Here is a 23,250-nt window from a genome sequence, read left to right on the forward strand (position 1 = left end):
TAGGTATCACCATCTAGCTGTTGCACTCACTTTCGTATTAGAATATTCAAGTCCATCATAAAAAGATGTGAATATATATGAAATATTAAGAAACATTATAAGTAAATAGATAAATATTGAACTATGTTATGCGCTTATAAATATTCATTATTATTTATTAAATTCATCGTGTATTATAAAAATTTACTTGACCCTGTTAACTAGTGTATAGTGAGTCCAATAAACTTTTTTCTATGTGTTAGTATACATAAATTGGGACAGTCTTGAGGCCAATAAGTGAATCAATCTATTAACCGTAAGTCCAATAAGGTTCAGTAACTGTATGTATTGTATAATACAATTATAAATATAATGGAAATGAGATAATGGATAGTATAGCTAATGTAATTTTTGTTTCTAGTGAATTACTAGACAGATTTCAATACAACTAAGTAAATAGATAATTATAAAAATTGTAAAATATATGTGAAATATAAATGTACCAAAAAAATAAAAAAGTTGAAGTCTAGTAGATTGTTTTAGAGAATTTCCTGAAAAACATAGGATTTTAGAACGGAGAATGAAAGAAAAGAGTATATTTTTGTTTGGATTATGAATTGAGATTGGGCATACTATGTAGAGGATTTCAGTACGTTGGATTTTTTTTTTTTTGTTTGTTAGATACTTATAAACGGAAATACTTTTATATGCTGAAAGAATTGTTCAAAATTAAGTGCGTGTTTCAAATGGCCATCATACGATTTTTTCAATGGATTCTCTTCACCATGACATATATTTTTGCTAAAACAAATTGTATTTTATTATTTACATGATAAACAAATAAACAAAATGTTATAGTACTTTTAATTTTTTATAAATATTTAACATTATTACATTAAATATTATAAAAAAAAAAATAATAACAAACAAACAAACAAATTGTAGTTTATGTATGAATATATATATACATTTAAAGATATATAATATTTGTTACAATTTTCCAAATTTTAGAAAAAAATAAAATAAATTATATGTTTGTATAATTATAAACAAGCATGGAAACCAACTCCTACGAGTTGTAATTCAAATAAAGGTCAATTGATGCAATTGTATACTGGTTAAATGTGTCACTAACTTGTTTACCATTATAACAATAAGTTAATTCCTTACGACATTATAACTGACAGCAACCTTATCTTTCAACCGGCTTGTCAACCGAACTAACAAACACTATTCAGAATATCATCAAATCTGTTAAATTTATTCACTATAACGCGAGAATAACCCGTTGAAATTATGTGAATTTATTTATGATCGACAAAAATAGTTTAAAGAATATTAGCACTAGTTAATTCGTTTACATATCATTTCAATTTATTGCTATGTTAGAGTTTACGTTTTTTTTTAATAGCTTGTTTTGGGTCAAATATGAACACATTATGACTTATGTGTAATGTGTATTTTCAAGGTCAGTTGTCATGTTTGTTAAAATAATATAGAATAGGTACCAATAAATACCTAACAAATAAAGGGTATACATCATATATAACTATTTAGTTTAAATTGTCCCATACAATTAGAGCATAATTACTGAAAACTGAAAATTTACCACATAAAAGTACCCTCGAGATTCAGTTTACGATCTGTAAAGGTGTTTTATAAGGTATTTTGAGTATTTTTACTAAAAAAAAAAAAAACAAAAAATATATTTTTGTGAAAATAATATATATTTTGCTTAAAATTAATAATTGAAATATTAATTTAGTAAGTATCACATATACCTCCAATCTACATAATATATTTCATATAAATGTATGTTATAAATTATATTTTGCGCCAGTATCTTCTCTTTAGTGTACTCTTGAGCTACTTCGTTACACACATACCTTTAATTTTAAGCACTTGCAATTAGTGATATTAATGAATGGTGTGAAATCCTTAGAGGAATCCTTTTGTTATATTTGTCTTCTGTCATTAGTAGTGAACCAACCATTTATGAAACAGCTACTTATATTACTAAAAATAAATACATCTTTAGAATTCGTATGATGTTTTGAGTTACTTATTCTGAGTAGAATATTAAGAAGTTATTATAACGTAAGACAGCAATAAAATATTAGAAATAAGTTTACCTATTATTATTATAATAGCATAGTGAGGTTTGACAAAGTACTATTATTATTATTATTATTATTATTATTATTATTTTAGTGTTAATGTCCAGTATTATATGATCTATGAATTGTATTTTTAATAAAAAACCTATATAAACTCATTTTACTCTTTTTTTTTCGTTAGTATAGTATGATGAATACAATGAATTGATGAATAATGCCTATATAAAAGCCGTTCATAGCAAATATATTTTGATAAGATTATTCAAAACTGTCCAAAATTGTTTATAAAACAAATTTAAATTATATTTATATGAATATGTAAAAGACGTGTTAAAATATTTTTTTAAACATACTTTAATCTCGTTAAAATACATACAAATAGTATTATATCATAAACGTACAAATTATTTTTTGTATAATTTGTAAAATTTAATAAGTCATAATTTTAAATTATTATTATTTTTTTTTTTTTGTTAATATAATTTAACATTATTTTTGTTTTAATTTGATTTTTCTAAGTAAAAGTATATAGTATAAATATTATATAATGTTTCAAATGTTTGAAGTAAATAAAAATAATGTATTGTAAACTTATATAATATTATCAGAGAACTGAAAATATTTTGTCACGAAATTTTGAAAATATTAATAAAAACTACGTCGGACGTTTATAACGCGGTGACATTTTCACGACATAAAAAATATTTTAAAAATGACGTAAAAATATTCAAAGCGTTAAAATATTTTGAATTCGATATTTAAAAAATAACTAACAATATGTATACATTTCGCGCAATTTTATATCATTTAATCAGTGTCAGAGCTACAGATTTTTCCGGATTTTCTTTGTATCGCCATGAGAAATGTGCGTATATTTAAGATAGTATATTTTTATATAATACGCTTATTTAAATAATAATAGAAGTAGATTTTGTATCCAATGTATTTGATACGTTATGGAAATGTATAACCATCAGAATTCTAAGACATGTATATATATATATATATACATATATAACGAGTGATGCGCATTGAGGGTAGGTAGTCAGTTATAACATTGTAATATCATATGCACGCGCGTAGCCACATAGCGCAGTGTAGTGATTAACTGCCGAAGTATCGGCACGCTATGTTATATTATCTGGGAGCTTACCAAAACGTTGGTACATATAGAGATGTGAGACGGCGAATATTCTTGGTGTTCGCTCCGAACCATCATTAGACTTTGAAAGATTACGATTTTCTCTGTGAGCAATACAGTTTTACTAGTTGACCCTCGCCAATTGCCCATTAGTTCAAAATAGGGTTTTAATGGTAATTTTTCTTCTGTTATACCATATCTATATGATTCTTTCTGTTCTTTCAGTGAAGACTTATTGCCAGACCATCACATTTTAACCATAAAATAATCATTTATATATATATATATATATTTATTTTAATCAAATTAATGGTTAAACGTAAGTATATAATCGCTAATATATCAGATAGTTTATTAGCATATAATTTAGTCTTGTAATATTTATAATTATATATCTATGGAGAATAAAGAGAGTATTTCATCTTTTTTCTGGTTTTTATAGCCCTACAACAACAACAGTTTTTGCCACCATCACTATTTTCCCCAATTTCTCCCGTTCCTGAATTATATTCCTCCGTTCCTGCACTTTAAGTCTTTCCCAAATCCTATCCAATAACCTTTTTCTAGGACTCCCTTGGGGTATTTTTTCTCTTGATTTCAAATAAATTCATGACCACTTTGATGGTGTTTTCATAGTTTTTGGGTACAACATGTCCAAGCTGCTGTTACCTTTAAACATTAATACATTTTGTGATAGAAAATTTTTCTTCTTTTTTTTTTGTAGCTGCTTATTGAATTTCGTTCTACATATTATAGTAATATTGAAAACAAATTTACCACAAAATCACTCACATAAAATTTTTATTTTTAATCCATCCTTTCCCTACCTCTCTAGAACTTGGATATATCTCTCATGCAACTAGATGTCAAATGTATGAGTAGTTAGGATTTTACGATTTATTAAAACTTAATGAAAACCATTTAATAATTAAGATTAAATATTAAAAACAAATACATTTCTGCATAAGAAATTCTTATACAATTATCATATATAAAATATAGAAATCTTTTTTTAATTTTAAATTATCCAAGAGTAAATATTTTACTAGGATAAATTATTAATATTTCGATAATATCATACCAATATATCTTATAGATATCTAATGCTAATAAACATCACCACCATTATTATATTTTTAACTGTTAACTTATCTTTCTTGAAAAAAATAAACTTCTTTATTTAATTTTATTTGAAACAATTTGAAAAAATACATAAATCTCTATTTATTGAATAGGTGTCTTACTTCAATCTCTTCATAAGGAAATCCTTCAACATTTTATTATCCAATACTATTCTTGAACAGTTTATCTTCATTGTATACCACTTAAAATGCTTAAGCTCATTTATATTAAATGTTCATGTTTCAAAATTATAGACTGAAAATTGAAAAGAAAACCTGAATCGCGTTTTGAATAAATTATTTTTACTGTTGTACCAATATTTATCTAGATTTAATAAGATATTTTTTCTTGTCAATAAACCATTTTATTCCTAAGCTATTAAAAAAAGCAAGTTTATTTTTACTTGAAAATAATTGATTGCGACGTAGTTTTTACATAATTTCTAATACTTTTATATCTTTGAATACTTATTGTGTTATTCTCTAATTCAAATTGCTTGTTTAAGCATAAAATACCTGCATATCATTTGCTTGAAAAATAATTTAATACAATTACCGCTCTTACATTTATAAAATATTCACAATATAACGGTATATGAAAGAATAAAATACTAATTATTAAAAATCGTATAATTTTATGAAGTAACCTTTTATATTTTAAACTTGAAAAAGGAATATATCTTTGTGATGTAAACCTCAATACTTGATTATAATGTTGAAATACTTACTTTTCATATTCATTTTTAAATACAATGTTATAGATGTTCTTTTTCAGTTAAAACTTAAATGTATTCAATTTTTAGCAACTTTTTTGTTTATTCATCAGTGTTTTATTGTAAGACTAAACAAATAAATAGTTTTAATAAACTTGATATAAAAAGTTGTTGTTTGAATCAGTGAACTTCCACATTTTTTATTAATTATTTTAAAAAGAATTATCTTATTCATTTGTTTTTGAGATAATGAGAAAAAAATATAAAACACTAATGTGTATTATATTTTGGTATAGTATAGGTTCTTGTACCATATTTTTTAGTTGAAAAGCGTAAGTATACAAACTCGAAATTATTGTTTTAAAATTAAATCATTCTTTTTCTTTTCCAAAACAACGATAAATTATTTAATGTTTGTACATTGTTCAGAGTGACAATATACGTAAAAAAATATATTTGTTTGTAACTATTTGGGCTAGATTAATTGTATTTTTTTTTAAAACTCTTTTATGGTTAAATTTAACTTTCAAAAAAAGTAAATATTTGTGTTCGTGTAACTTATTTTACAGGAATAACTTATGTAAATATTTTAAAAGTTACATAATTAACTTCAATCAAATATTAAAAATATTATGCAATTTTTAAAGTAATAATAGTAGGCGGATAAAAGAGTGTACAGGGTAATTCACCGAGTATTATCATCATCTTTTGTTCTTAATAAATACATTTATTCAAATTTTGATTTTTTGTAAATACATTTTGCAAGTAAATTTAAAGAACATATTTTATTTTTACACCGTTTAAGGAATATTCATTAGCGATACAATCCCATTTTTCAACTAAAAATCACCCTTTTCTATTGTAAACTTGAATGAGATAATATTTTTGAAAATAGATTAGCATCTAAATTGAAATATATATGTAGAGTTTTTAAAGTTTCTGAATTATTAATCTTATTATGTACTAAAAAAAATAGTCTTTAATAATAAATTGCTTTAAATAAACAAATATTTTATGTTTAATCTAAGACGAATATTACTTAACATACTTTTACCATTTTTAAAAACTATAACATTTTAATTAACTTATATTAATTACTCTCATTTTCATATTATCATCATAAGATCATCATAATATCTTCTAAATCAATAAATATAGATTTTTATCTTTAGTATATACAATTAAATAACTCAATAAATATTTGTTTGAATTAATAATTTAAATACATCAACATTTAAAAAAAATCATTTCTCTAACAGTTTTCAACAAAAAATAGTAGATTAAACTTTAAAGAAAGTAGTTTAAATCGACAAATGACGCTCATTATAACCTGTATAAGCACTCCGAGTAATTTAAAATTTGGTTGTGGAGTTGGTATACTTAAGAATTCTAAAAATTAGGATTTGGATAAATTCTTTAATAAAATAAAAATGGCGGTGAGCAAGTTTGGTGCAAGAATAAATGGTGGAACAGCAGAACCTGAAATTATAATAATATTAGGCATAAATATTCAGTGTGTACTATCGAATTTTGAATACAATTTTACCTTTTTACAGTTATTGTGGAATATATAACGATTAATGTTTATATTTGCATTATTAAAAACAGCATTTTTATAATATAACTTTGAGGACTACATTAATTCAAAATATTACCCATTCTAAATTTTTTTTAAATAAATCATGTTATAGGAAATATTTTAATTGAAAAATTATGTAAACACAGAACAACAAAGTATAGTAGAGTACTGAACGTTATGAAAGTTATTATATTGCGAATACAAGTAATAACTCTTATTAATTAGTGACAATCATATGTAATTGAAAAATAAACATACATATTTCTTTAAATGTTGAGTATTACGTGCAGATTTAAACAATATTATATTTTTATTATACAGAGTGATTATTTTAACAGTCAACTTTTGAAAATTTGTATTTTGGAAAATTTAGCATGAATAACATTAAAAAATGTTAGTTGATATATATTATTTAATGTCGCTATAATTCATAATACCTACGTATTTTGTAAACATGATTTACAAATTTTAACAAATTGACCATTTATACATTATATACATTATACGCAATGCTGCGAATATTTTCTTATTTTACTAAAATAGTGAACAATATTCAAACCATATTTATAATGTTATGATTTTTAATTTCAATTTTTATTTACATAAAATTTAGTATTCTTAAAATACTATAAAAAATTATTACAATTCTTGTAAGTTATTTTATCTAGTTATTGGATTTGCGTAATATATCTATAGTTTCCGAAGTATCTTTAAAATGCATTTTTTTCTATAAATAGCCATCTGGCCGAAAAAAAATTATTATTCTTGTGATGGATAAGGGTTAAAAATAATATGTGACAACGACAGATGAAAAATTATTTTTTAATATACATTTATTTTTATAGGTATTATTTATTTTTATTATTATTGAAACGTATACCCACTTGTTCGTAATTTAATAAATAAAAACTAATTAGTATATATATTTTAATGTTCATCTACCGTGTTATTCTTCACCCATACTTATCTTTTACCCAGCTATTGACAAAGATTTAAAAGTTAAATTATCGTTTAAATATTAAATAAATAATATGTTATTGAAAAAATATATAGTTATTAACTCTGGAAATTTACTATTAAAGTTTTCGATAGCAATTATAGTAGTAATTTGATATATATATAGGTTAGGTTAAGTATATATATTAATAATAATTTTTGAAAAATTTAATTTAAAAGTATCTACTAGAAAGCGGATATTTATAGGAACAAATACGGAAAAATACCAGATCTGCAAAATGAATAATTATTAATGAATTTTAAATTACAAAAATAAATTGTCTAACCTACACCTATAGAAACATATTTTTACTATTTAAAAGATAATTATTATTATAATGTTAATTGGCTATTAATTTATTATATTTATATATATTTTTAAGTTACAATAGTTTTAGTAGTTTTAATATAGGTTATATCAGAATTACGAATAATGGACAATTTTTATAGTGGTGTACTGCATGGAGCATAGTAACACTTTTAATTACTTTCTATTTAAAGTAAACGAGAACTTCATTTAATATTCAAATCAGCTATGACCAAGAACTTTCATACAAGAAGTAAAAATTATTATGATAAAGTATATAGTACTTGAAAAAACAACCATGATTAACCTAAAAATATTATAGTGACTTTAATATAAGAAAATCAGAGAAGATAAAAAAATAGTTCTGTACTTGATGAGCAGAAAAAAATTATAATATAGATGACCACATTTAAAATAATACAAGTTTTTATTACCATAACACTTTACAATGTATAGGTACATATTATTAATATTTTATAACATTACATACATATATTGTAATGATACTTCCTACATTTAGTAGCTTAAGTCATTGTTGTTAGTCATTATAAAATGAATGAAGTACATAAATACTAAAATAATCTGAAAATAATCATTATTGATAGAAAATCGACATGATCATGTCATAATACGTTTGATGACATTAATAGTGATATTCGCATAAAATTCCATGCATGGACATTTAAATATGATTAGGCAAACATAGTATTATGCGTTGTAAATAATATAATAATTATGTTTGTTTTAAGACCGGTTTCTTATAAATTTATGATTTTCGGAAAATAGAAAAAACAACAATTTCTAATAATATGATATTATAATATGGTGATTAGTGAACGATCGGGTTTTCACAACTAACACAGGAAAATGGATCATACTAAGGGATTATATATATATAGATCAATTAATACCTATCATATAAAGGGACATTGTGAGTCGAGCGAACAATGGATTATTTGTTAGGGTCATGTGTTCCATAATAAGAGCTTGATAAAGAAAAAAAATTTAATGAACTTTGTATAGGTTATAAATCAATATGTTAAATACACTGACTACAGTCTATTATTATAGTTGTTTGGTATAATAAAACATCGAAATAAAAACATATTAGAACCTAACTATTGAGTATACTGTCATTAACACAAAAGAACTTCCTATTTCCTAAATCCTAATTTTTCAGAAGACCACAAAAATTATATTTAAAAGAAATCTAATTGACAATGATTTCGTATACATATTTTAACATCTTAAAACTATATCAATCCTTATTTTCAAAATAAATCAACATCTATGGAAATATTGTATCATAAATTGTCAATTGTTTGCTTCGTTGAAAGTTTTATGTTTATAGTTTATGTTTTTTTTTAAACTAATGGAAGATATTTTTTTTTTTTAATGATAGTTGGTGCCATATTATTATAAGATGTATTTATAATAGTTTTATAAAAAATCAATACTTCTTCTAATATTTTATTGATTAGCAGAGACTACTTGGACATTTGTATCATATTTTAATATATTATAATTCTATAAAACTCTCATAAAAATAAAGTAATATATTTTTTAAAATGTATTACACTAATAAATTATTTAACAATTAATACTTATTGAACGCCTGTCTGGCACTTACTAATATTTTAATAAATACCTTTTCTACTGATATATTTTTTGATTAATGTAATAATAAATAAATAGTAATAAATTTTAATGGCATTAAATTTACAATATCTATTATAAAAGTTAAAACTAATAAAATAATAATAATTTGCTTTTTTATAAACGAACAAGAGAATACTAAATAATATTAGTACTCTTATGAAATAAATTATAAAATTTACAAAATTAAAAAGTTTAAAATAATAATAAATATACAATATATATATTAAATTATTATCATACTCTAAAATATTTAGTGATTACTATTTTAAGTTACGAAAATTGAAAAAAATATTCATAATTAATCTTGAAAACTTCGTTGGTATGTATATAAAAAATAATATGTACGTAAATCGTAACTATGACAATTTTTAATTCTAATTTTTTTTTTTTTTTTAATTATAATAAAATAGCTAAAATAGTTTAAGAAAACATTGTGACTAAGTATTTTCTATATTTTTTTTATCACGTTTTATTCAAATTTAGAACATACATATTAAAATATACACCATTATTTTGACCAAAGTAAGTAGAGCGATTTGAAAACTCGTGTCTGGTTTCTGTATCATGTTTGAATTGTTTTCTTATGGTATTATTTATTAATATAAATAATCATGTTATTTTAAGTTATAACATACTCGGTATTATTTATTAATATATATTATATCTTGTAATCTCCTGCAGAGACCCTATGATCTATGTATAATATAATTGCTATTATTTAAGATTAAAAACACACTACAGTAGCTCTATCAATCCAATTTGTTACAAAAATAGTTTGAAAATTAACTATCTCTTACTAATATTATTCAATAACAATAAATAAATTAAAACAATGAAACAAATGTTGTTCACCCACATTTTTTAATTTGTTTTTATAATTAAAAAAAAAAAAATGCATAGTAATTACTAATTTATTATTATTCATGTATTCCAATTGCATGACAGAATCAGAGATTATTATTTTTAATCTAATTCACATATTAAAAACGTTAATATAAAATACCTACCTATAAATATACTTTAACGTTAACATAATATTTAAAAAAATGCATTGTGTGTAGAAAAGCAATAATGTTTAATGTTCCTACAGTAAGTTAATATCTTTTAAATTATTACTAAACAATAAACACAGAGTGAGGAGATGAAATTGTCATTTTACTTTTGAATTTTTATTTTGATAAAGTTTTAAGATATAACTCATAATAAATGTAGATTTGCACTTATTTAAAAAAAAACTCTAATATGAAATACGTACTAGACATTTTGCGCCAAATAGGCACTTTAGTCTAAATTTTTTAGTACCAAATTAAGATAAAAAGAGTTTTACATTTTTAACTATTTAATACAAAACAATTTTTGAATTTTTCTGATTATGTCCATTTTTGTTAACATATAAAGTTTAGACGTATTATAAAAAATTATGACTTACGTGGAGCCTTAAATTACCTTTTAAACTTTTCTACTTACAAACAAAATTTAACATAAAAATCATAAATGGTTTAAAGATCATAAAAAAAGAAAAAAAACACTAAAAAAAGTGGAAAATTTTAAATATTTATAAATATCTGAAAAAGAGCCAATTTAACTATAATTAGTCGAGTTTTTCTATTATGACTTGGATTCCGTGGTGATTATGTAAATCTAAAAAAATCGCTATTTTGTATCTGCGTTGGACACACGTTCCACATAGCCCTTGACTTGAATTTAAAATATAGTGTAATCTACCTTGCAAAAGAATTATTCCCGTATTAGTTATAAAATTAATTATAAAAACTAAACATCATATTATTTTTATCGGCTTAGTCATCGGACAACCTTGTATTGTAACTACATAGTAACTAGTCTGTATTTATAATGTGTTTTAAGAAACGAACCGTTTTATATTTTCTCAGACTTTACTTAGAGTTGATTGTAATAGTGGTCAAAAGATCTCGCTGCAACAAAATCGGTTAGTGTGGAGCAGAATTAGTCGAATATTATCCCTTTGGGAATCATACAAAACGTATCTCCTATAGATAGTATAAATAGCACTTTCGTCGCATCGCATTGCAAGAACACAAAAATGAATCAATATATAATGGCAATTTACATCTTCAGTAAATGTCTATTTTAATCTTCAACTATAAGTCAATAATAGTTTTTTTTATGTTTCATATTCGATAAATTATTCATAATTCCAAATGTAAGTATGCAAACAATTTGTACATTAAAATCTAATATGTTATATATTATACAATATAACACGCATTTACATGCTTGTGACTTTTTACAAACATTATAATGACTATAATACCATTTAAAGCAAACAGCGTTATCTATTTGATAAAATAATCGAGTGTAATATCAATATTAAAGTATAAAATATAAACGACATGTAATGTTATAATTTATAGTGATTACCAACTCAATAATAAATAATTGTAAAACTGTATTGTGTAAGTCTATACAACGATAACCATCAATAAATTATTGTAATCATGTTAATTGTCTGTACTTGCCTTGATAATTTATAGTTATAGTTATAAACTTGTAACATATTATTATATTATCATAAGACAATATGCGCGAGTTTTTATTTCGTTAATCAATAACCGCAGGTGCATCTTCAGATAGAAATTGGTCCTTAACCGACTTTCTTTTAACTCCAGGCTCTCGATGAAATCGCAAGTTTACTGTTTTTCCTCGCAATATTATAAGACAATATCGTCGAGTAAATCAATAGGTATAATATCGAGTAACAGCTTACATACATAATATATACACATTATACACTCATTATGCATATAAAAAAAATTGTAAACCAAATTATCTCAAGTGATGGTGAAGAAACTACCCACATTAACATACCTTTGTGCGTTGATGTATGTAATTCATTACATTTACATTTTTCGTAAAATAAATATAAAAATGAAACAGGTGATGGCTGTATTACTGTTATTATAATAAGTGCTTCGGTTTTAGAGATATAGTCTTGTGTATATTATACGTACATTAGTCACAACTGCCTATACTTTAGTGTGTAATAAGCCTTATGTCACTTCTGTTTTAAGAAATGATTAGGATAGCTAAAACCTTATAAAATAAGTCGATCTTCTACATAAGTGATGGTTTTTAAGTGAATATCGTCATTGAGTAGATCACTGCCGACAATATTTTATATTTGAATTTAAAAATAAATCGTTATATGCATTTCAGTCTTTATTGTCAAGGATATTTTATTAGTTTATTTATATGACTCTTAGACTTCAGTAATTCGGTAGGTTGGTATAATTTTTGACTAAATTATTGCAATAAATACTATTAATTAGTATAATGTACTATTGATATTATTAACGTATAAATCAATACTTACAAACTATATTATAATCATGTGATTAAGTGATTATGTCCATGGTATAATTACCTATAAATATTGAGATAAGTCTGAGAATTTTGAAAATTTCATTGCAAATTGATAAAATTAATGAACTATTTAAATGTCTACAGTTAAAAGTTTTTGAATTCATCAGAATAACTTAAATTTTTAAAGGAAAAAAGTTACTTTTCCTTCAAATATACATTTTTTTTTTCAAAAATGAATATTTCAAAGTTCAATAAATAAAAATAGGTCGTACATATTTTTGTTATTTTTAAATCATTGTAAGAATTACTTATAAGGAACTTTATATCACATTTCAAGGTTTTTGATAGAACTATCAATCGTTCTATAGAGAATCTAATTTAGTTAAATTTCATGTCTATCACAAATAAATGGCAAATTATATACCAAATTAATGTTATCTTCTATAGATCATTTTTTTTTGTAAATACAAAAGTATATATTTGAAATGTATTGTGTATGATTTGTTTGTTGTTGTTCTGTATTAGGGTTACTGAACAATAACGTGTTTTTGGAGGCACTGCTGTCAATAATAGATTATTTTACAATGATTTGTTCCATTGGTATTCATTTTTAATTTTCTTTTCGTTGTTATAACAATATCATTTACACTACTTAATAATATATAGTTATTAAATGTATTGAACAATAAACGAAATATTGATATTAGTTGATTACCCTATAGTTTTTGCTTTAATTTATTTTATAATGGGGTTTGGAATTTTTAATAATATAATTTCATAGAACATATTATTATTCCATAGGACTCTGTGTATAGTTTCAATCTTTATATGAATTTGTTATTAATTAGATTTGAATAACTCCAGTTTAAACATTGTACATTGAACGATAAAATTTGTATAAAGTCTGAATAAACCTACTTTCTATTGAAAAACAATTTTGCGTTTCACCAAATGAAAATGTTTTAACAATAAACATAACATTTAAGTAATTTAATTAAGTATTATTTAAAAACAAGGTATTATTCTGTAAATAAAAATTGTATTTCTTAATTTTTTAGAACGAAACGTTAATTAGTATACCAATTATAATTTCTTTTAAACAAATTTTTTATTATTAGTTATAGTTTGGTCATAATTTGTGAAATATAAATTAATCATTATAATTGACCATCATATATTTTGTTTTGCTGTTTTTGTTTATATAAGTACATTGTTATTTTTTTTTTTAATTAGTAAATAGAATTAAATTCAATTTGTTCTGTATATTGGGAATTCTAATAAGATATTAGGAAATAATAAAATTTCATTAAAATTATGAATATAACTTAATTGTATAATTTATTTTATTTAATTGTAATGAATAATTACATTTTTTAATAAAAATTCAGAAAAAGTCAATACTTCTATAAATTATATATCTTATAATCAAAGAAAAATTATTAGTTTGATACGACATTTATTTTAAAGTTGTAGAATATTTATTATAAAAATAATAAAACCCACAGTGATGATCCTACCAAAGTTTTTGATTCCAACAAATAAATGAATGAAAATATGACAAAAGAATAAATAAGAAACATTCTAAATTATAACACGCGATATAGATACTTTAAGTGTAGGTAATTCTAAAATATAGTGTTTGGTCTAAAAAACAAAAAATGTTCTATTCTAATGTATATCAGTTAAAATTAAATAATAACTATGAGCAGATGTACTACTTAGTATTAATATTTCGTTATTTGAAAATCTTAAAAGCATCGTCTACAAAATAATATATTATTCGAGTGTATTTCATTTGTATAAAAATTAAGTCTATCGACTTACCAGTTTGACCTGTAGAGTTTTTACAGAGAGAATTATATTATAGAGAAAGAAAATATGTTAAATAGTAGTGCCGGCGTTGACATTTTTCGGGTGAGGAAACACTAAGTAGAAAAGCGGGAGGTTTCCGCCGCATCTGACGATCACTCCAGGTCAAATGCGTAGGCGAGCTACTGATGACATCCCGGTTAGTTAGAGTGCCGCACAAAATAAATTATAGGTCTTAAATATCTGATATACGTTTCTAAACAATAATTTATAAATTATGATTGGCGTATTTTAATCATTAAAAGCTTATCAATTGATCATTTTTTTATGAAAAAAATAAAAATATTATTACCTACTTAATGTGTTAATTTCGATGTTTAAAACTAAATAAGCTGAACACTGCGCACTGTTTCTCTACTCTAACACTTTTTTTTAAGTCTTATGATTGTCTTTATTTCAAAAATAATTATTAGTTGAATACTATAATAACAATAAACCGATCTAAACACAAGACATCACTTAAGGATTTACATAAATTATATTATTATATTTTACTAAATTAAGTCACAAAGTTAACATCAACATTGACATTACCCGAAAACTTCGTTTGACCTATTATGTTTCCTAATACGATATCAATTGATATCGGAATAAATGATCGCTATTAAATATTATAATACGAGTATATTGGTAAAATAAACCAATATGTGATATTATCCCGAGACGGATGAAGAGAATATTATCGAGAAAGCGATTAACTTTATCGTGTGACCTACACGGATACACGATAACCAATGTTTGCACTTGTTGTGTTTGAACAAAAAATAAAGCGGAAAACGTGTTCAACGCAAAGTAGACATTTTTCGTAAGTACTTACACGAAAACTTAATAACGTAGTAGTACTTCAATTATTTTGTTTATACATACCTATAAATACCAGATAATTCACAATCTATGACCCATTTATTATAATGAATACAGTTGTGGTGATGAAAATTCCATTGAATGCGTCAATTCGGTAGCATATAAGTACTATTTCATTGTTATTACTTTATTAATAATTAAGTATGTTGTTAATTTAATATGCACTATCAACATGCCAATCTACATTATACGACGCATATTTTATGTATTGTGTTTATTTGTAGAAATTCCAAACCATATTTCTGTCTAAAATATTTATTAAATCGTTTTTTATTCAATAAATATTTTTTATCCAAGATTTTCATGTTTACCTATTTCACAATTTCTTTGTTGGCAAAAAATAATATATTTACACTCAACGGATTTTGATATACCTGGGTGCGTTCGTCGACAAAGCAGTTTATAGTTACTGTATTATAATGATGTTTGTATAATAATCTAGAATGACGTAAACTCCTGAATTAAAAGGCAATATCACGGTACGTCGAATAAGAGAAAACACTACAAAACGTGATCGGGATAAACCTGCGCCTTTTAGACGTTCGTATTATGTAGTCAAAGTATCAACGAGGATCAGTGCCTACCAATTTTTGACATGCAAACCCTATTTCAATGTCTGTCCAAAATATAACGGTTGTCAATAACCTAACACCCTATAATATACAAACCTGTGTCAATATTATAATATTTAACCTTCCATTATTTGATTTATTGTTTTTTTTTCTTCTTTTTTTAGTCTGCGTAAAAAATACCGATATTAAAAAAACGCAATACGCTTGGAAGGAAATAATTTACCACACGATTCTTAATTTTTATGATATTTTAACACAAATGCGATATAACAATATTATGCTTACAACATTATCGATTGGCCTTAAAAACCCAATTAAAATTGGGTAGTACCTGCATAGTTACGAATTAGGTATTTCAATAATAACGCATTGTTTTCATTGTTACATTTTAGTTAAATATTTTTCAAACACTAACAAGATTACAAGTTATTCAATTAAAGTAATTTTTTTTTGTGTGTCACCTAAATTGTATCTACGTGGTATTGTAAATATTACGTATTATTTTACTGTAAACGTTTTTAATTATTGGTCATATACAGAAAATATTGAATGTTGGTCTTGTTAAAATTTTGAATAGGTAGACCAGTGAACAAAAAACGTTAATAAAAAAAATACATACTGTATACATATTGTGCAATAAAAAAATAAGATTTACTGACATAACCATGAAACAAAAATAGCGATCATCAATAAAGTAACGATAAAACAACTAAACGCACAATAAGTAAAACACAAAATAACGATGTTAGAAAAAGATAAAATTTAATATTAAACGAAATGCACTAGGGCCTAGTGATTAAATTAATGGTAGTTAAAAATGTCAATTATAAAATATGTATTAATTTATAAAAAAAAAAATATCAAAATTTACTGTATAATTCTTATAACTTTATTATACTACGTTATTTAAAAAAAAAAGTTACACTTTCTAGTGTTGAATAGTAACAAACTATGCAAAAGTAACGTCTTACTTAATTTCGTTAGAATTGTTCCAAGTACCTCTAAAAAAACATAATTTAAATTACTTTTGATAAGTACTTAAATCTAAAAATAAAACACGTTACCGTTTTAAGTATAAGAGAATCAACAACATCGGAAATATCTATCATGACTAAGTTATATAATAATAAATATTTTTTAACTCTTCAAAATTCAGTTTTAAATATACTCATCTATAATATATATGATTATTTTCCATGCTTTTTGTTTAGTTATAAGCATTTACTAATTAATAAATATTTTATCGTTGATATTCTTAGCTAGAATGTGGCATTATAGGATATTTTAGCCATTTTAAACACTCGATGTTTTGTGTTATAGCTATTATGTGCTAAGCCGTATTGTCGTCTCAAATTTGACGTTCATTATTTTGGTCTCGTGGTTTTGACGTGATACCAAAAACTAATAGGTTAATAAATAAAAAAACTTAACACACCTGTGCTATATTATAGTATAATATGTGATGAATAATGCCAAACACTTAACGTGAAGCTTTTGTAAAACATGTATTTATAAAATGTTTGTAAAAATGAAAAAAAACAATGTAGATTCATTGCATATTATCAATTACGTATTAAAAAAATATAAAAAAAAGTCACATCTCGTGTAAAGGAGTTCAATGCATTATATCCACTACACGCGCTGCTTTTATAAACCACTATTATTATGGTTATCCTTTTCACAGCCACTGAAAAAATACTTTGACCGTGTTTTATATATATATATATATACATTTTTTTTTTTTAGCTCCGCGATTCAGGTTGTCCTTTTTTAACAGACAAAGGACAATTGAGGGTACAAGTCGAATGGGAAGAAAGCTATTTATTGTTCCAAGCCACATACCATAAATATGATGATGTCAGTAGAACTCACAACTATCAGATGAGGTAATTTTACTATAATGTTATAATAAATATAACGTTTTACGTTTTAATATGTTTTACAGTTAGTGAAATTATTATTTTTATAATTATTGTGTATTTATTTAAAACTAAACAGATGCTTTTATTTACTTAGACCCAAACTAGGAAAGTACTCATAACCAAAATTCAGATTCATAATATAATCTTTTGCTTAAAGCCCGTATCATGGTGTTCTTTGATCTTCTGAAATTCAAAATACACCATGAAAATATAACCAACTATGCTAAGGTCGGAGGTCAATACTCACCCCTATCCTCGAAAACCCCGAAACTTAATTATTTAAACACTTATCACATAACATGACTGCCCTTATTAAACTTACGCTAAAGTGCCATCACTAGATGGATTCGATCTTCTCACCAATAAGCTCCGTTATATAATATCTATTATGCTTATTATTCTATTTACATGATTATATCATATAATATTCTAAATTAAAAAAAATGTATATGTACATTATATACATACTATATTTTATAGTCTCTAAAGGCTTAAGTGTTAAACACTTTAATAGTAGGTACATTGCATGTATTATGTACATAATAATGTACTCAGCCAAATTGTACATTATAACATAAATCTGAATTTAAAAAAACATCTCTAGAAATAATACGAGATACAATTTAATATAGAGATGTAGAAATGTATGGTGTAAATGTTGTTGCAGATAATCTTTATATTGTTGTTGTATTGATGTTTATACAATTTATAATGGCAATAAATACGTAATCACCGCTATGTCAAATTCAGTAACCTATACGTTATGTTCTTGGGTTTGGTATAGGCTTGTTATTTATTTTAAACTAAATTTTCATGAAAATTAAAGATATTGAAGTTATGTGGAAATGTCTTTAAAATTAATTTTCTTCGATTAATTTCGATTGATATAAAAGTGTATTATGGTATCATCGTTTGCTGGACATAATGTATATAAAAAAAATAATAACAGCATTTGAAAATATAAAATCTAAATTTGCCAAATAATTTAATTAATTTCAACGTCACATTTAATAAATAAATTGTTAAAATCAAACATAACTTAAATTAGTTTTTATAGTTAAGTATTTAATTTTGTTTCAAAGTACATTTATATATTATAAATATATTAATATCAAGGCTCAGGGGATGTAAGTTCTAACTTAATTACTTTATAAGAGTCGTAAATCAATCGAATAAAACATACAGTGTTTATCTTTTTAGACAATTATTATGTATATAGTACTGTATAGTGTTTTCGATATTGCTGGGTAAAACAGTCGTAACTAATATTGTTGTTTAAATTCTTGTGGTTTTATATTACCATTATTTTTTTTCGTTAACACGTCATAATAATATCGTGTACGTTAGACAAACTAATATTACGAGTAAAATATGTCTGGTTTTTTAATACAATTAGAGTCGATAAGTATTTAAATAAACATAATTCTATGTATGTTAAGCGTTAACAGATCGGATATAAGTTAACTGAGACGTATAATCTGATTATAAATAAACATATACACAAGTAATACATCAAATTGAATGCATTTTGAACAATAACGTTTTCAAAGATAGTAGGTAAGTATATATACGTGTGGATTATATTTGAAGAATTGAAAATTTACACTACTCCAACAACGTTTTGATTACGTGTAGGCATTATCTACTCAAAATCCAATATTAAAAATGTCCTTTTATATCTTTACGAATAGTATTGTTGTCAAGCCGTACACCAACTGTAGTTGACATTTATGTGTGCGTGTTTGTCAATAATACGACCGAGGGATTCTTCACACAAAACAGATTAATATCCATCAACCCATTCAACCCCCAAGTGACGCACACTATCGGTTTAATGTATACTATTTTCGAACGAAATACCAAAAACCATACACAAAAGAATTATTGAAAATATTAAAAATATCATTTAAACATCGATATCATTAGAACAGCGGTAAAAAGTTTGCTAAGTATATTTTTACGCGTATGGTTCGGAATATTAAAATCGAATGCAATTTGATTATAATATTTGTTATGTCAGTTTGAATATCATAAAAAGCTTAACAAAAAAAATCATCTTTATTTTTTTCAAGAACGAACATTTAAGTATAAAAATATTTAAGTTGGCCTAATATGATAATTTTATCATGGTGTCTTGTAATAAATTTGTAATACACGTCTTAACACTTTTGTAATCATTAAAATAAGAGGTAATAAGTAAATATGTTAATATTTATCGATCTATTTTCCAACTGGAAATACTTTAAAGTTTGTACTTACGTAAAAAAAATTTAATTTGTATCTAATTATATATATGTAAATTATTTCTTATCTTAAGGATTTAACATTGAAGGTATCAAATGTGTTTGATCTGTTACAATACATATCGTTTATCTTCTTAGCTCTCTAAACGTACTTTTCTCTGACATTATTATCACTAGTAGACAAGTCAAGCACCTACATTTCATAAAAAAATATGTTATCACATTTTAATCTAAAAAACACCAAATACTCATCGTTCATCACAATGTCTGAAAAAATTAATTTGTATTAACGTCCAATTACGCTACCTATAATTTTGTCTGTCGTTAGCGTTTCACAATTCAATAATTGGCAAACATCGATTATTTCACCGCTTAAGACGCCGTCTACACAAAACTATTCAAAATCATTTTAACGTATCCTATAGTTCGATATCCACCAAAAAAATCTCGTAAAATAAAACCACACAGGTGTAAACGACGGTTTTAAAAATCATACATGCTCATTAAATATGTTTTTAAATTCCTTTAATTTAAATGCGTATGCAGTTTTGTATGAAAATAAACCGTCTCACTATAATTAATACAAAATGTGCGCACAAAAACCACATTTGATATGCTTATGATGATGTGTACAGGTAAACTAAACAACTAAGTTAGTGAAGAGTTATGATCGAGCACGGAATTGTTTATCTTTCAAACATATCCTTTCCATAAGAAGATATCTCGTGATAGACACACGCATGAACAAAGTACGCGTTCTTAGTATACTTTATTAAAACTTCACACAGTTGATTCACTATTCTTCCGTAAGTCTTCACTCAGGACTAAACGAAAATAGCAATTTATATCGTACGAATATACGGTCCGTATTATAGCTACCAGATATGTGGAAAAACAACTCAGTATTACTAAATATATTTATTTTTAATTATAATCTACGTATTTTTTTTTTCAAAGTTACTTTAACATAACATTAAAATATATCTATTCACCTAAATTAAAGTAATAACACGTAGTATAGCTTTTTCCTCTTTATAAATCATAAGACTAGCTTTTTTTCAATCCTATCCATGACAACAGTCTTAGACGACCAAAAATATATCATGCGTATAATTTTGTAAATAAATTGCTCCATTAACAGATCCTTTAGTATTATGATTTGTTCTTTTTTTAACTACAGCACATAATAATAATTTGAAAAAAATACTGAAAAATTGATTAAGACTAATAAGACCATATTACAAAATGTGGTTGTTTATATTTATTTTATGTTTTTTTACTTGCACACCTCATAAATTGTAAAAAAACTCAATTACATCAATAATAATTATAAAAGGTTATATGGGTAATAAAAATTTGGTAGGTAGTTATTATTGAGTTTATATCTGTAATAAATAACAATACTAGTTTTTCGACTCTTTTATACAAACATTTATGTATTTTAATATACATAATATACGTACATGTAAATTATGACTTATCAATAAGTTATATCATATGTACTTCGATTATTTTAATGAATCGAAATAAATGAAATATAATATATCCAATGTTCAATCCAAATGTTTCTATTAATCAATTATATTTATTATAAAATTTAGAAGAAATAATAAAGAAATAGCATTGTTCTATATAATAATAGAAATAATTTGGAATGTCACTCAACTAATCCAAACTAAGACATTTTACTTAAAATATATATAAATGTATAAAAATAGCCAATTTTTATTCAAATGCATTATTGTACAACGTCTTGTACTTACCATTTAATTGTTATTAAATAAATGAAAATTAGAAAATTAAAGAAACCCCATTTTTTATGGTCTAAAAGCAATTGTTTTAATATGTCGTAACATAAAATAAATGTTATATACGTCGAAGAAACAACCTTAATTTTAAACACAACATTTACTATATTAATTAAACTCATTATAAACATTTCATAAAATATTTTACTATTGCACCTGTTAAGTATGAACAACAAAGAAACACTAAAATATAGTAAAACTAAAAAGAAAATCCTTTATTTATCTTGACATAATATGTAACAATAGAACAATGCTTCGTAAAATACATTAAATTAAGAAAGTCTGTAAAGTAGTGATATGTAATATAACTAGTTTAAAATTTAAAAAAAGAACAATTCAGTGTTGTTTTTTTAATAAACTTAAATGGATTATTTCCTAGAAAAAATAAATTTAACTTTTATGGAATTGTTTATAGATATGGATTGATTTTATGTATCCTAAACGTATTTTTCTGACGTTTTTATCGTTACAAATATCGTTAGATTAAATATTTTTTTTCCTTTTTTTTACTATTGACATATATTCAAAAAGAAGTTTCATTTTTGAAGTGAATGTTCTTCTTAAATTTCAATGTCTTAAAAATTAAAAAAAATATATAGAAATCTTAATCCAACAACAATAGCCGATTATAAAAGTCAAATAAATTAATTGTATACTTATGAGTATAATTTTTATACTTACACTATGATAATGCAAAACTACATTTATAGTGGAATCGACATATTGTTTAATACTTTATTATTATAATAAAATGACTTAATGCGAGATGACATATTTTATTAGCTACAACTAATCAAGAATATAACGTATTAAAGTGTAATATATTATGTTAATCAAAATATTTACTGACGTTATTGTCTTTTTGACATATGATAATATTTATTATAATTAATAATAATTATTATGTAAGCTGATAGCTATAGTTGAATAAATAATGTATGACTTTTGCAAAATAATTTTGAACGATATTGATATCATGCACATTACTATAAAGTATAAATTACAAAGATTCAAACAA

At 23.9% G+C, this 23,250-nt stretch overlaps 1 protein-coding gene across 1 annotated transcript in view; it reads left to right on the forward strand.

Annotated features, from left to right (window-relative positions):
- LOC113555262 overlaps nt 1-23,250 on the forward strand; it is a 119,373-nt gene that overhangs the window by 70,946 nt on the left and 25,177 nt on the right. The window contains exon 8 of the mRNA XM_026959667.1: nt 18,006-18,145. Within this exon, the coding sequence (XP_026815468.1) occupies nt 18,006-18,145 (140 nt within the window). The remainder of the gene's footprint in view (nt 1-18,005; nt 18,146-23,250) is intronic.

The sequence above is a fragment of the Rhopalosiphum maidis genome, chromosome 2, assembly GCF_003676215.2.
Source record: "Rhopalosiphum maidis isolate BTI-1 chromosome 2, ASM367621v3, whole genome shotgun sequence".
Classification (NCBI taxonomy): Eukaryota; Metazoa; Arthropoda; class Insecta; order Hemiptera; family Aphididae; genus Rhopalosiphum; species Rhopalosiphum maidis.